The following is a 13,235-nucleotide window of genomic DNA, read 5'->3' as shown; positions in this document are numbered from 1 at the left end:
AACCAGTAGGGGGTGGTGTGTTTAACTGGGAGGTGGGTAAGTTGAGGTGTTGTGTGTGTATACCTGAGAGGGAAGAAGGTTGGGCCTGAAGATCAGAGAGTTCTGGAACGTCTGGGCTCCGCTCCAACCCGGACTATGGAACCCTGGGTAATCTGTGACATCACTGGCCTGTCTATGCTTCCAGCCTGAAGACAGAAAGATAGAGACAGAGACACAGAGAGAATAGATAATGTGTGTTTTTGCTTGCAGCCTTTTTATGAACATTCCAGGGTTTTTCTTAAATTTGTACCATTTTCTACATTGTAGAATAATAGTGAAGACATCTAAACTATGAAATAACACATGGAATCATGCAGTAACCAAAGAAGTGTTAAACAAATCAAATATATATATTTTAGATTTGAGATTCTTTAAAGTAGCCACCCTTAGCCTTGATGATAGCTTTGCACACTCTTGGCATTCTCTCAACCAGCTTCATGAGGTAGTCACCCACAATGCTTTTCAATTAACAGGTGTGTCTTGTTAAAAGTTAATTTGTGGAATTTCTTTCCTTCTTCACGCGTTTGAGCCAATCAGTTGTGTTGTTACAAGGTAGGGGTGTGTACAGAAGATAGCCCTATTTGGTAAAAGACCAAGTCCATATTATGGCAAGAACAGCTCAAATAAGCAAAGAGAAACGTAAGTCCTTCATTACTTTAAGACATGAAGGTCAGTCAATACGGAACATTTCTAAAACTTTGAAAGTTTCTTCAAGTGCAGTCGCAGAAACCATCAAGCGCTATGATGAAACTAGCTCTTGTGAGGACCGCCACAGTAAAGGAAAACCCAGAGTTATCTCTGCTGCAGAAGATAAGTTCATTAGTCACCAGCCTTAGAAATTACATCCAAAATAAATGCTTCACAGAGTTCAAGTAACAGACATATCTCAACATCAACTGTTCAGAGGAGACTGCATGAATCAGGCCTTCATGGTCCAATTGCTGTAAAGAAAGACCTACTAAAGGACACCAATAAGAAAAATAGACTTGATTGGGCCAAGAAACAAGAAACAAGCAATGACCCGTGGAAATGTTGGTCTGATGAGTCCAAATTTGAGATTTTTGGTTCCAACCTCCATATAAGTGAACGGATGATCTCTCCATGTGTGGTTCCCACCGTGAAGCATGGAGGAGGAGGTGTGATGGTCTGGGGGTGCTTTGCTGGTGACACTGTCAGTGATTTATTGAGAATTCAAGGCACACTTAACCTGTATTCTGCAGCGATATGGTTTGGTCCCATCTGGTTTTTGATTAGTGGTACTAACAATTATTGTTCAACAGGACAATGACCCAACACAACTCCAGGCGGTGTAAGGGCTATTTGACCAAGAAGGAGAGTGATGGATTGCTGCATCAGATAACCTGGCCTCCACAATCACCCAATCTCAACCCAATTGAGATGGTTTGGGATGAGTTGGACCGCAGAGTGAAGGGAAAGCAGCCAACAAGTGCTAAGCATATGTGGGAACTCTTTCAAGACTTTTGGAAAACCATTCCAGGTGAAGCTGGTTGAGAGAATGCCAAGAGTGTGCAAAGCTGTCATCAAGGCAAAGGGTGGCTACTTTGAAAATTCTAAAATCAAAAATAGATTTGTATTTGTTAAACACTTTTTTGGTTTCTACATGATTCCATATGTTTAATTTCATAATTTTGATGTCTTCACTATTATTCTACAATGTATAATGAAAATATGGATGAGTAGGTGTGTCCAAACTTTTGACTGGTATATGTTTTATTATTTCCTTCTTTATTCCCCCCCTTTCATCCTCCCCTAATTGGAGTAAACTAATGGACAACAGCACTTAGGCTTCTACTTCCAGCTCATATATACTATATACATTTTATTTACAGTATATTTTACATTAGTTATATTGTTTTTTGTTAGTTTTAGTCCCCCATATATTGTTAAATTGTGTTGTGATTTTTCACAAAAGTTTAAAAATATATATATATATTCTCATAGTTTCTACAGATTGTGAATTAAAGATTTTTCTTTGCTAACAGTATTATTATGTTATTGATCGATTGACTATGACTTTCCAAATCACCCAGCAGTGCTATTTGCAGAGTTATCTCCAAGTAAATGTTACAATTCTTCAACCATTCCCGAACCTGCGACCAAAAACAAAGTACATATGGGTGATCTAGTGATCTAATGTAATCTAATGATTCCGTCCCTTAGAAGAAAAAATCAGCAGAGCTGGGATGGTTGTATCCCCCATATATATGACATTATATTTGTTTTAATCATTTTGTATAATAATTTAAATGTTAAAAAAATCTAAGCTTTGAATCCAGCGTCATTTTGTGTTTCAGTTCATAAACCATAGAATCGGTACAATGTAAATCTCTCCCAACTATTTTGCAACCTGGCACAGCTGTCATATAATTTAAAAAATATATAGTTGTTAGGTGTAGGCAGGGCCATAAGCAACTTGGTAAACTAGTATATGACTAAAGAGTTAATCATTTTGTATAAGGTGTAGGCAGGGCCATAAACAACTTGGTAAATTAGTATATGACTAAAGAGTTAATCAGGGTGATTATTCCACCAACAGACAGGTATTTTTCTTTCCATGGTATCAAGATGTTATCTATTTTTGCTAACTTTCTATTCAAATGTATTGTAGTGAGAATGTATTTCTTTAGGATATAAATAGCTAGTTTGTCCACTTCACCGTCAGACCATCTTATTGGTAAACTACATGGTAATGTAAAAGTTGTATTTCTTTGTGAATTATGTAATGTAGTACACTTACACATTTGGATGAAATTATCCTTAATTAATATCATCACCCCTTTTGAGTTTCTTTGCCCGTTGGAGTAGATATTATATTCCTTATCTTTTAGGTAAATAATGATCGTGCTTTTTTAAATTATCTGCAAAGCCATTACAATTACAACTGGCTATACACATTTCACCATTTGCCTTAATGAGATACAAGCTTCAATTTCATTTATCATAATATATGTTACCATTAAAAAGTACCATGATGATTGAGTGTCCATATAGCTGTAACATGATATTTTCACTGCGACTGAGTAAACCTCCAATTCTTCTCCACTACCCGCTAAAACCTCCCCGCATCCCAAGTTGGGTTGTCTTCCAAATTGACTGGCAGACCACCCCTGCCCACCTGGATACCAGGGCCCCCCAGAGACTGGGACCCATTCTTTGAAAAGAGCACCCTATGCAAGCTAGAGAAAAGAAGCAGATCAACAGCCAAAAGCATTTCCTTGATTATGCTGTATGTAATTATAAAAACGACATATATATATTTATATCATGTAGAAAATGATTGCTTAATCTTAGTTTGTTTCCACAATTAATGAATAGTATGTGTAATAATGTAGGACCTTCCTATGAAGGATTGTTACCAATAACTAGGAATGACATTACAAAAAATTACATTTTCGGCAAGCAATTATTATTTTGTCAAACAATTATTGTGAATCATCCTACCCTGTTCCTAACATCATGACCCCCATAGCAACATATGTGGGATACATACGCACACTCTCTCCACCCCTCCCCCACAAACAACCACAAGCTCAAATGTTCAACAGTTGTTCCAATCCCGAGCCCAACTCAAGAGGAGACTTGATGTGTGAATGCGAATACAGTTGTAGCTGTTTGAGAAGGCAAATTGAGCAAGAATTGGGAGATTTGATTAACCAATGTCTAGTCCTAGCTTATGGAACTCGGACACACCCCTTTCCTCCGACAAACACTCACATTGGTCCCCCCGTTGTGACCATTTTTCCAATCACCCCAGTGCAGTCAGACCACTCTAGGATTTTGTGACGCCAGGGCGACCTCATCCCCAAGGGTTACTGCAGCTTCTGTAGTGTTGCCAGCACTGCCACTGGGTGGGAGTACTCCACCAGAATCCCCACCGGTGTGGTACGAGGTCATCAAGGATCTCATCAGTGGCTTTGAGCGATATTATGCTCACCCATCTGGGGGCTTTGGCTTTATAGGACCAACCCTGCCCGGCTCAGACACTTGAGTGGGCGGTGCTGCTTTAGTGGGTCTCCGACCGTGTTAATCTTTCTGTCTTGGCTGCATATAGGCTACTTGCAGTAGGCCTATAAAACAGATAAGGACTCCTTCTTAGTGTGTGGGTGTCTAGGATATAGGATTGGGGATCGTTCTATCATGATAGGACGATAGATATGTCAACTATATTTGGAATTTATTTTAAAATGTATATCGCATATCTATATAAAATGTAAAACTCTCTCTCTGTCACAACTCCTGCCCGCAGACACAAATTGGCTCTGGCTTTTGCAACCAATTTCCCTTTTCACTCATTTAACTCATCACACTAGAACCAACACAACTTCCAGCCCCAACACCAGCACCAACCTTGGACATAACACCGACCAACCACAACTGTCACCTTCATCCAGCATCTGCCAGCTCAGACTCCACCCCTTCCCCTCCCCCAACACAAAGAAACATTGTGGACTGAGTGACTGATGGATGGATTCTCCTGATTCTGTTGTGTTTGATTGATTGACCATTTGGTTTGCCTAATTTGAATTGATGGTTCATTGTTTGAATGATTTATTATTTAGAATTTTCAATTAATGATGACTGAATTTGACCTTTTACCTGTAAAGATTTTTGGAAACCACAAACGACAATACATTACGTGTCTCATAAGGTCTTATTTTGATGCTTTACCCTAATACAGGTGCCAGAAAAAGGCCTGCGAAGTAGGGTTGCAAAATTCAGGTACCTAAGGCAGGAGAGAGGGAAAAACACACACACACACACACACACACACACACAGTTCACATCTAGTTAATTGTCATTACACCAGTTTGTTTGTCACATTATCCCCTTGTCCTGATACATACAGTACAGTTCCAACTGCAACGAATACAGCTATGTTTTCTTAGGCACTGCTACATATAATCCGAGCTGTGAAGACATTTCTTCCAGTCACTTCAAAAGATTAGTTTAAGTCAGTTACTGTACTGTACCTATGAGAACCTGGTTTTACAGTGCTTATATAAAAGTTCCAATTACTGGTTTAAGTCAAACTTTTACACCCACTCAGAAAACATAGAGGACAAAGGCGAATAAAGCATGTCTGTGTTGGAAGTAGTGAACTCTGCTACGAGAACATACCCAAACCAAACCAAACTATGATTAACTCAACTACCTGCGGTTCAGCTCTCTGTCTAAACAGCTGAAAGCTGGCACAGCTTTATTTCCTTTAGCCTGGCCTCTGGCATCATGTCAGAATCCTCATGCCAGACAGACAGACAGTCAGAGGACTGTTGTACAGTATGTTTCTGAGGAATTCCAATGTAAAGCTGTACTGTAACTGAAGAGCTGTACTGTCAGGGTTTGGTAGTAACAGATCACATGTAATCAGTTACATTAAACTGTAACTGTAATCCGTTACGTTACCAGCAAAAATATAGTAATTTGATTACAGATACTTTTGAAAAACTAGATGAACACTTCTAGGATTTCTTATAAATAAAAAAAAAGGATGTTTGAGAAAACAATGTGGGGACACAATTCTGTTTCCTCAATGACATTCAAATCAGCATTGAAAACAGTCGCAAGTTTAAGTTTGATCCACCTGAGCGAGTCTGAACACAAGTCAGAGACCACTACGATGACACACCAAATGCGTTGGCTGGATCGTGGGAAACGAGCAGGAATAGGTTTTTGTAGGAAACAGTCCAAGCTATGTCTTCCAACGGTGAGACTGTTATCGGCATCCAAAGATTATACATCCAACTTGAATAAACACTTGGAGGACAACAGCAGTGGTCTAAGGGCGATACGGATATCACTTAATATTAATATCTATATAGCGCATTTATGTGAACATGTTTTCTATTTCTCTCTTTATTGATGGGAATGGCCAATAAGGAAGCATTTTGTTTAAAAAAGGTATAATCTTTGTAAATTATATCATAAATAGGACTGGTGGAGTTATGTCACACATGCAGCTAACAAAAACATATGGAAATGACTGCTCTACCCAAAATTACAAACAACGAATTGCAGCATTAACATAAAAATAGAAGAGGCAAGTGGAAGAGGGGAAAAGTAGTCTGTCGGCCTTGCATTAAAGACCAAAATTCATAAAGAAATTTGTGATGAATAAAAAAATATACCAGTTTCATTTAAAACTTCTTAGGGCTGCAGGGATGATATGACAACAGCCAGTGAAAGTGCAGGGCACCAAATTCAAAACAACAGAAATGTCATATTTAAAATTCCTCAAACAGACATGTATCTTATATCTAAAGGTAATCTTGTTTTTAATCACACCACAGTGTCCGATTTCAAATAGGCTTTACAGCGAAAGCACCACAAACGATTATGTTAGGTCACCACCAAGTCACAGAAAAACACAGCCATTTTTACAGCCAAAGTGAGGAGTCACAAAAAGAACAAATAGAGATAAAATTAATCACTAACCTTTGATGATCTTCATCAGTTGAGACTTCATGTTACACAATACATGTATGTTTTGTTTGATAAAGTTCATATTTTTATAAAGAAATCAGAGTTTACATTGGCGCGTTATGTTTAGTAGTTCCAAAACATCCAGTGATTTTGCATAGCCACATCGATTCAACAGAAATACTCATCATAAATGTAGATGATACTACAAGTTATACACATGGAATTATAGATATATCTCTCCTTAATGCAACCGCTGTGTCAGATTTCAAAAAAACTTTACGGAAAAAGCAACCCATGCAATAATCTGGGACGGCGCTCAGAAAAATAATCAAATTAGCTGTCAACAGAAACCAGAAATCACATTATAAATATTCCCTTACCTTTGATGAGCTTCATCAGAATGCACTCCCAGGAATCGCAGTTCCACAATAAATGCTTGATTTGTTCAATAATGTCAGTTATTTATGTCCAAGTAGCTACTATTGTTAGCGTTAGGTACACATATCCAAACGCTTGTGCATTACTTCGGACAAAAACGTCAAGAAGTTATATTACAGGTCGAAGAAACATTTCAAACTAAGTACAGAATCAATCGTTAGGATGTTTTTGGGTTGTTTTTCTCATAAATCTTCAATAAAGTTCCAACCGGAGAATTCCTTTGTGTCTAGAGGAGCAACGGAACGCAGGGCGATATCATGTGGAATGCGCGTAACCAGGAAATGGCTCTTTGCCAGTAACCTGACTCATTCAGCTCTTATTCAGTCCCACAACACAGTAGAAGCCTCATTCAAGTTTCTAAAGACGGTTGACATCTAGTGGAAGCCCTAGGAAGTGCAACTTCATTCATATCCCAATGTGAATTCAATAGGGCCTGGGGTGAAAATATACTAACCTCAGATTTTTCACTTGCTGTTTTGATTTCTTCTCAGGTGTTTGCCTGCCATATGAGTTCTGTACTTATACTCACAGACATCATTCAAACAGTTTTAGAAACTTCAGAGTGTTTTATATCCAATACTAATAATACGATGCATATATTAGCAACTGAGACTGAGGAGCAGGCTGTTTACTCTGGGCACCTCTGGGCACCTTTCATCCAAGCTACTCAATACTGCCACTGCAGCCATAAGAAGTTTAATAAGGACCAACAAATTGACAGATGTGCCATATACAATACCAGTCCAAAGTTTGGACACACCTACTCATTCCAGGGTTTTTCTTAATTTGTACTTTTTTATACATTGAAGAATAATAGTGAAGACATCAAAACAATGAAATGACACATATGGAATCATGTAGTAAACAATAAAGTGTTAAACAAATCAACATTTATTTTATATTTGAGATTCTTCAAAGTAACCACCCTTTGCCTTGATGACAGCTTTGCACACTCTTGGCATTCTCTCAACCTGCTTCATGAGGTACTCACCTAGAATACATTTCAATTAACAGGTGTGCCTTAAAAGTACATTTGTGGAATCTCTTTCCTTCTTAATCAGTTTGAGCCAATCAGTTGTGACAAGGTAGGGGTGGTATACAGAAGATAGCCACCCTTTGACTTGATGATAGCTTTGCACACTCTTGGCATTCTCTCAACCAGCTTCATGAGGAATGCTTTTCCAACAGTCTTGAAGGAGTTCCCACATATGCTGAGCACTTGTTGGCTTGTTTTCCTTCATTCTATGGTCTAACACATCCCAAACCATCTCAATTGGGGTGAGGTCTAGTGATTGAAGAGGCCAGGTTGTCTAATAAAGCACTCCATCTCTCTCCTTGGTCAATAACCTTTTACACAGCCTGGAGGTGTGTTGGGTCATTGTCCTGTTGAAAAACAAATGATAGTCCCACTAAGCGCAAACCAGATGGGATGGAGTGTCGTTGTAGAATGCTGAGGTAGCCATGCTGGTTAAGTGCGCCTTGAACACTAAATAAATCACAGACAGTGTCACCAGCAAAGCACCCTAACACCATCACACCTCCTCCTCCATGCTTCACGGTGGGAACCACACATGCGGAGATCATCAGTTTACCTACTCTGCGTCTCAGAAAGACACGGCGGTTGGAACCAAAAATCTCAAATTTGGACTCAGACCAAAGGACAGATTTCCACCGATCTAATGTCCATTGCTCATGTTTCTTTGCCAAAGCAAGTCTCTTCTTATTATTCGTGTCCTTTAGTGGTGGTTTATTTTCAGCAATTGGACCATGAAGGCCTACCAGATGAGCTAAATGGCTTTTATCCTCGCTTCGAGGCGAGCAACATTGAAGCATGCACGAGAGCACCAGCTGTTCTGGACGACTGTGTGCCCACTCTCTCCATAGCCAATTTGAGCAAGACTTTTAAACAGGTCAACATTTACAAAGCCGCGGGTCCAGACGAATTACCAGGATGTATACTCAACTGGCAAGTGTCTTCACTGACATTTTCAACCTCTCCCTGACGGAGTCTGTAATTCCTACATGTTTCAAACAGACAACCATATTCCCTGTGCCCAAGAAAGTGAAGGTAACCAGCCTAAATGATTACCACCCCGAAGCCCTCCATCGATAGCCATAAAATGCTTTGAAAGGTTGGTCATGGCTCACATCAACACCATAATGCAGGAAACCCTAGACCCACTCCAATTTGCATACCGCCCCAACAGATCCACAGGTGATGCAATCTCAGTCGCGCTCCACACTGCCCTTTCCCACCTGGAGAAAAGGAATTCCTACATGAGAATTTTGTTCATTGACTACAGCTCAGCATTCAACACCATAGTTCCCACAATGCTCATCACTAAGCTAAGGACCCTGGGACTACACACCTCCCTCTGCAACTGGATCCTGGACTTCCTGATGGGCTGCCCATCAGTGAGGGTAGGCAACAACACATCTACCATGCTAATCCTCAACACTGGGGCCCCTCAGGGGTGCGTGTTTAGTCCCCTGTTTACTCATGACTGCGTGGCAAAGCATGACTCCAACACCATCATTACGTTTGCTGACGACACAACAGTGGTAGGCCTGATCATCGACAATGATGAGACTATAGTGAAGAAGTCAGAAACCTGCCAGGACAACAACGTCTCCCTCGATGTGATCAAGACAAAGGAGGTGATTGTGGACTATAGGAAAAGACAGGCTAAACAGGCCCCAATTAACATCGATGGGCTGAAGTGGAGTGGTTTGAGGGTTTCAAGTTCCTTGGTGTCCACATCACCAATGGTCAAAACACACCAAGACAGTCGTGAAGAGGGCACAACAAAACCTTTTCCCCCTCAGGAGGCAAAGGATTTGGCATGGGTCCCCAGATCCTCAAAATATTCTACAGCTGCACCATCAAGAGCATCCTGCCCGGATGCATCACAGTCTGGTATGGCAACTGCTCGGCATCTGACCGTAAGGCGCTACAGAGGGTAGTGCGTACGGCCCAGCTTCCTGACATCCAGGGCCTATATACTAGGAGGGGTCAGAGGAAGGCCCACAAATAGGTCAAAGACTACATCCAGTCACCCAAGTCATAGACTGTTCTATCTGCTACCACATGGCAAGCTGTACCAGAACGCCCAGTCTAGGACCAGAAGGCCCCTTAATAGCTTCTGCCCCCAAGCCATAAGACTACTGAACAATTAATTGATCCGGACTATTAACATTGACACCCCCTTTGTTTTTACACTGCTGCTACTCGCTGTTTATTATCCATGTATAGTCACTTTACAAATTTCCTCAACTAACCTGTATCCCCGCACATTGACTTTGGACTGGTAGCCCCTGTATATACAGTAGACTCATTATTGTTGTGTATTTTTCCGGTGTTACTTTTTGATTTTATTTATTTAGTAAATATTTTCTTAACTCTATTTCTTGAACTGCATTGTGGGTTAAGGGCTTTAAGTAAACATTTCACGGTAAGGTCTACACCTAAAATTTTGATTTGATTAGAATTTGATTCAAATAATTGATGTTGAGAAATGTCTGTTACTTGAACTCTGTGAAGCGTTTATTTGGGAAGCCATTTCTGAGGCTGGTACTTCTAATGAACTTATCCTCTGCGGGAACTCTGGGTCTTCTTTCCTGTGACAGTCCTCATGAGAGACGATTGTTGTGACTGCACTTGAAGAAACTTTAAAAGTTCTTGAATTCTCTTTGCTTATTTGAGCAGTTCTTGTCACAATATGGACTTGGCTATGGCTATCTTCTGTAAACCACCCCTACCTTGTCACAACACAACTAAAATGTATTAAGAAGGAATGAAATTCCACAAATTAACTCTTAACAAGGCACACTTGTTCATTGAAATGCATTCCAGGTGACTACCTGATGAAGCTGACTACCTGATGAAGAGATATCCCTCTAGTGGTGTGGGGGCTGTGCTTTGGCAAAGTGGGTGGGGTTATATCCTTCCTGTTTGGCCCTGTCCGGGGGTTTCCTCGGATGGGGCCACAGTGTCTCCTGACCCCTCCTGTCTCAGCCTCCAGTATTTATGCTGCAGTAGTTTATGTGTCGGGGGGCTAGGGTCAGTTTGTTATATCTGGAGTACTTCTCCTGTCCTATTCGGTGTCCTGTGTGAATCTAAGTGTGCGTTCTCTAATTCTCTCCTTCTCTCTCTCTTTCTCTCTCTCGGAGGACCTGAGCCCTAGGATCATGCCCCAGGACTACCTGACATGATGACTCCTTGCTGTCCCCAGTCCACCTGGCCATGCTGCTGCTCCAGTTTCAACTGACCTGAGCCCTAGGACCATGCCCCAGGACTACCTGACATGATGACTCCTTGCTGTCCCCAGTCCACCTGGCCATGCTGCTGCTCCAGTTTCAACTGTTCTGCCTTACTATTATTCGACCATGCTGGTCATTTATGAACATTTGAACATCTTGGCCATGTTCTGTTATAATCTCCACCCGGCACAGCCAGAAGAGGACTGGCCACCCCACATATGCTCTCTCTAATTCTCTCTTTCTTTCTCTCTCTCGGAGGACCTGAGCCCTAGGACCGTGCCCCAGGACTACCTGACATGATGACTCCTTGCTGTCCCCAGTCCACCTGATTGTGCTGCTGCTCCAGTTTCAACTGTTCTGCCTTATTATTATTCGACCATGCTGGTCATTTATGAACATTTGAACATCTTGGCCTTGTTCTGTTATAATCTCCACCCGGCACAGCCAGAAGAGGACTGGCCACCCCACATAGCCTGGTTCCTCTCTAGGTTTCTTCCTAGGTTTTGGCCTTTCTAGGGAGTTTTTCCTAGCCACCGTGCTTCTACACCTGCATTGCTTGCTGTTTGGGGGTTTAGGCTGGGTTTCTGTACAGCACTTTGAGATATCAGCTGATGTACGAAGGGCTATATAAATAAATTTGATTTGGTTTGATTTGATTTTTGAGAGAATGCCATGCCAAGTGTATGCAAAGCTGTCATCAAGGCAAAGTGTGGCTACTTTGAAAAATCACAAATATAAAATATATTTTGATTCGTTTCAAATATTTTTTGGTTACTTCATGATTCCATATGTGTTATTTCATAGTTTCGATGTCTTCACAATTATTATGCAATGTAGAAAATAATACAAATGATCGTCTTATGGATCCCTTCTCTCGCGGGATCGATTTGATTTTCACCCAGTGAAATTGCAGCCGCCAAATTCAAAAAGAGAAATACTCAAAATAAGAATTCCTAAAGCAAACAAGTGTTATACATCGGGTTAAAGATTAACTTCTTGTTAATCCAGCCAATGTGTAAGATTTCAAAAAAGGCTTTACAGTGAAAACAGACAATGAGAATATGTCTGAGGACAGCGCCCAGCGTACCAACACATGAAGATCAGATTTCAACCAGGCAGGTGGCGACACAAAAGTCAGAAATAACGATATCATTCATGCCTTACCTTTGAAGATCTTCTTCTGTTGACACTCCAAAATGTCCCAGAAACATCACAAATGGTCTTTATGTTCGATAAATCGCTTCTTTATATCCCCAAAATGTCCATTAATTTGGCGCGTTTGATTCAGAAGAACACCGGGCGCAATAAGACCCAGTCCAAAACAACAGGACGAAACGGTTCGAGAGCAAAAATACTTCCACAGAAATCACACACATCAAATAACAGAAAAGCCGGCGGGCCTACCGGGTTTAAATAGCCCAAAACCAAAACCTAAACAAGAAACAGGTGAAACTAATCAGACAAAAGTAAATTAAACAGAAAAGGGGATCGGTGGCAGCTAATAGGCCGGCGACGGCGACCGCCGAGCGCCGTCCGAACAGGAAGAGGCACCATCTTCGGCGGGATTCGTGACAGCTCAGAACATGAGAACATATGAAAGCTGGTGGTTCCTTTTAACATGAGTCTTCAATATTCCCAAGTAAGAAGTTTTAGGTTGTAGTTATTATAGGAATTATAGGACTATTTCTCTCTATACCATTTGTATTTCATAAACCTTTGACTATTGGATGTTCTTATAGGCACTTTAGTATTGCCAGTGTAACAGTATAGTATAGACTCTCCTCGCTCCTACCTGGGCTCGAACCAGGAACACAACGACAACAGCCACCCTCGAAGCAGCGTTACCCATGTAGAGCAAGGGGAACAACCACTCCAAGTCTCAGAGCAAGTGACGTTTGAAACGCTATTAGCGCGCACCCAGGTAACTAATCTCTATTCTCGGGAGTTGATAGGCTCTAAGTCATAAACAGCTGCTGGCAAATGCACGAAAGTGCTGTTTGAAGGAATGCTACGAGCCTGCTGGTGCCTACCATCGCTCAGTCAGACTGCTCTATCAA

General features: G+C 41.0%; 1 protein-coding gene across 2 annotated transcripts in view; it reads right to left on the bottom strand.

The window, feature by feature from the left end:
• LOC115145377 (tensin-3-like) overlaps positions 1–13,235 on the bottom strand; it is a 75,925-nt gene that overhangs the window by 44,035 nt on the left and 18,655 nt on the right. For both annotated transcript variants that reach the window (XM_029686896.2, XM_029686897.2), the window contains exon 3: positions 64–185. In XM_029686896.2, the coding sequence (XP_029542756.1) occupies positions 64–185 (122 nt within the window). The remainder of the gene's footprint in view (positions 1–63; positions 186–13,235) is intronic.

Source organism: Oncorhynchus nerka, linkage group LG17 (genome assembly GCF_034236695.1).
Source record: "Oncorhynchus nerka isolate Pitt River linkage group LG17, Oner_Uvic_2.0, whole genome shotgun sequence".
Taxonomy (NCBI): Eukaryota; Metazoa; Chordata; class Actinopteri; order Salmoniformes; family Salmonidae; genus Oncorhynchus; species Oncorhynchus nerka.
The sequence above is the reverse complement of the archived record's forward strand: the minus strand, read 5'-3'. Positions and strand labels throughout refer to the sequence as shown.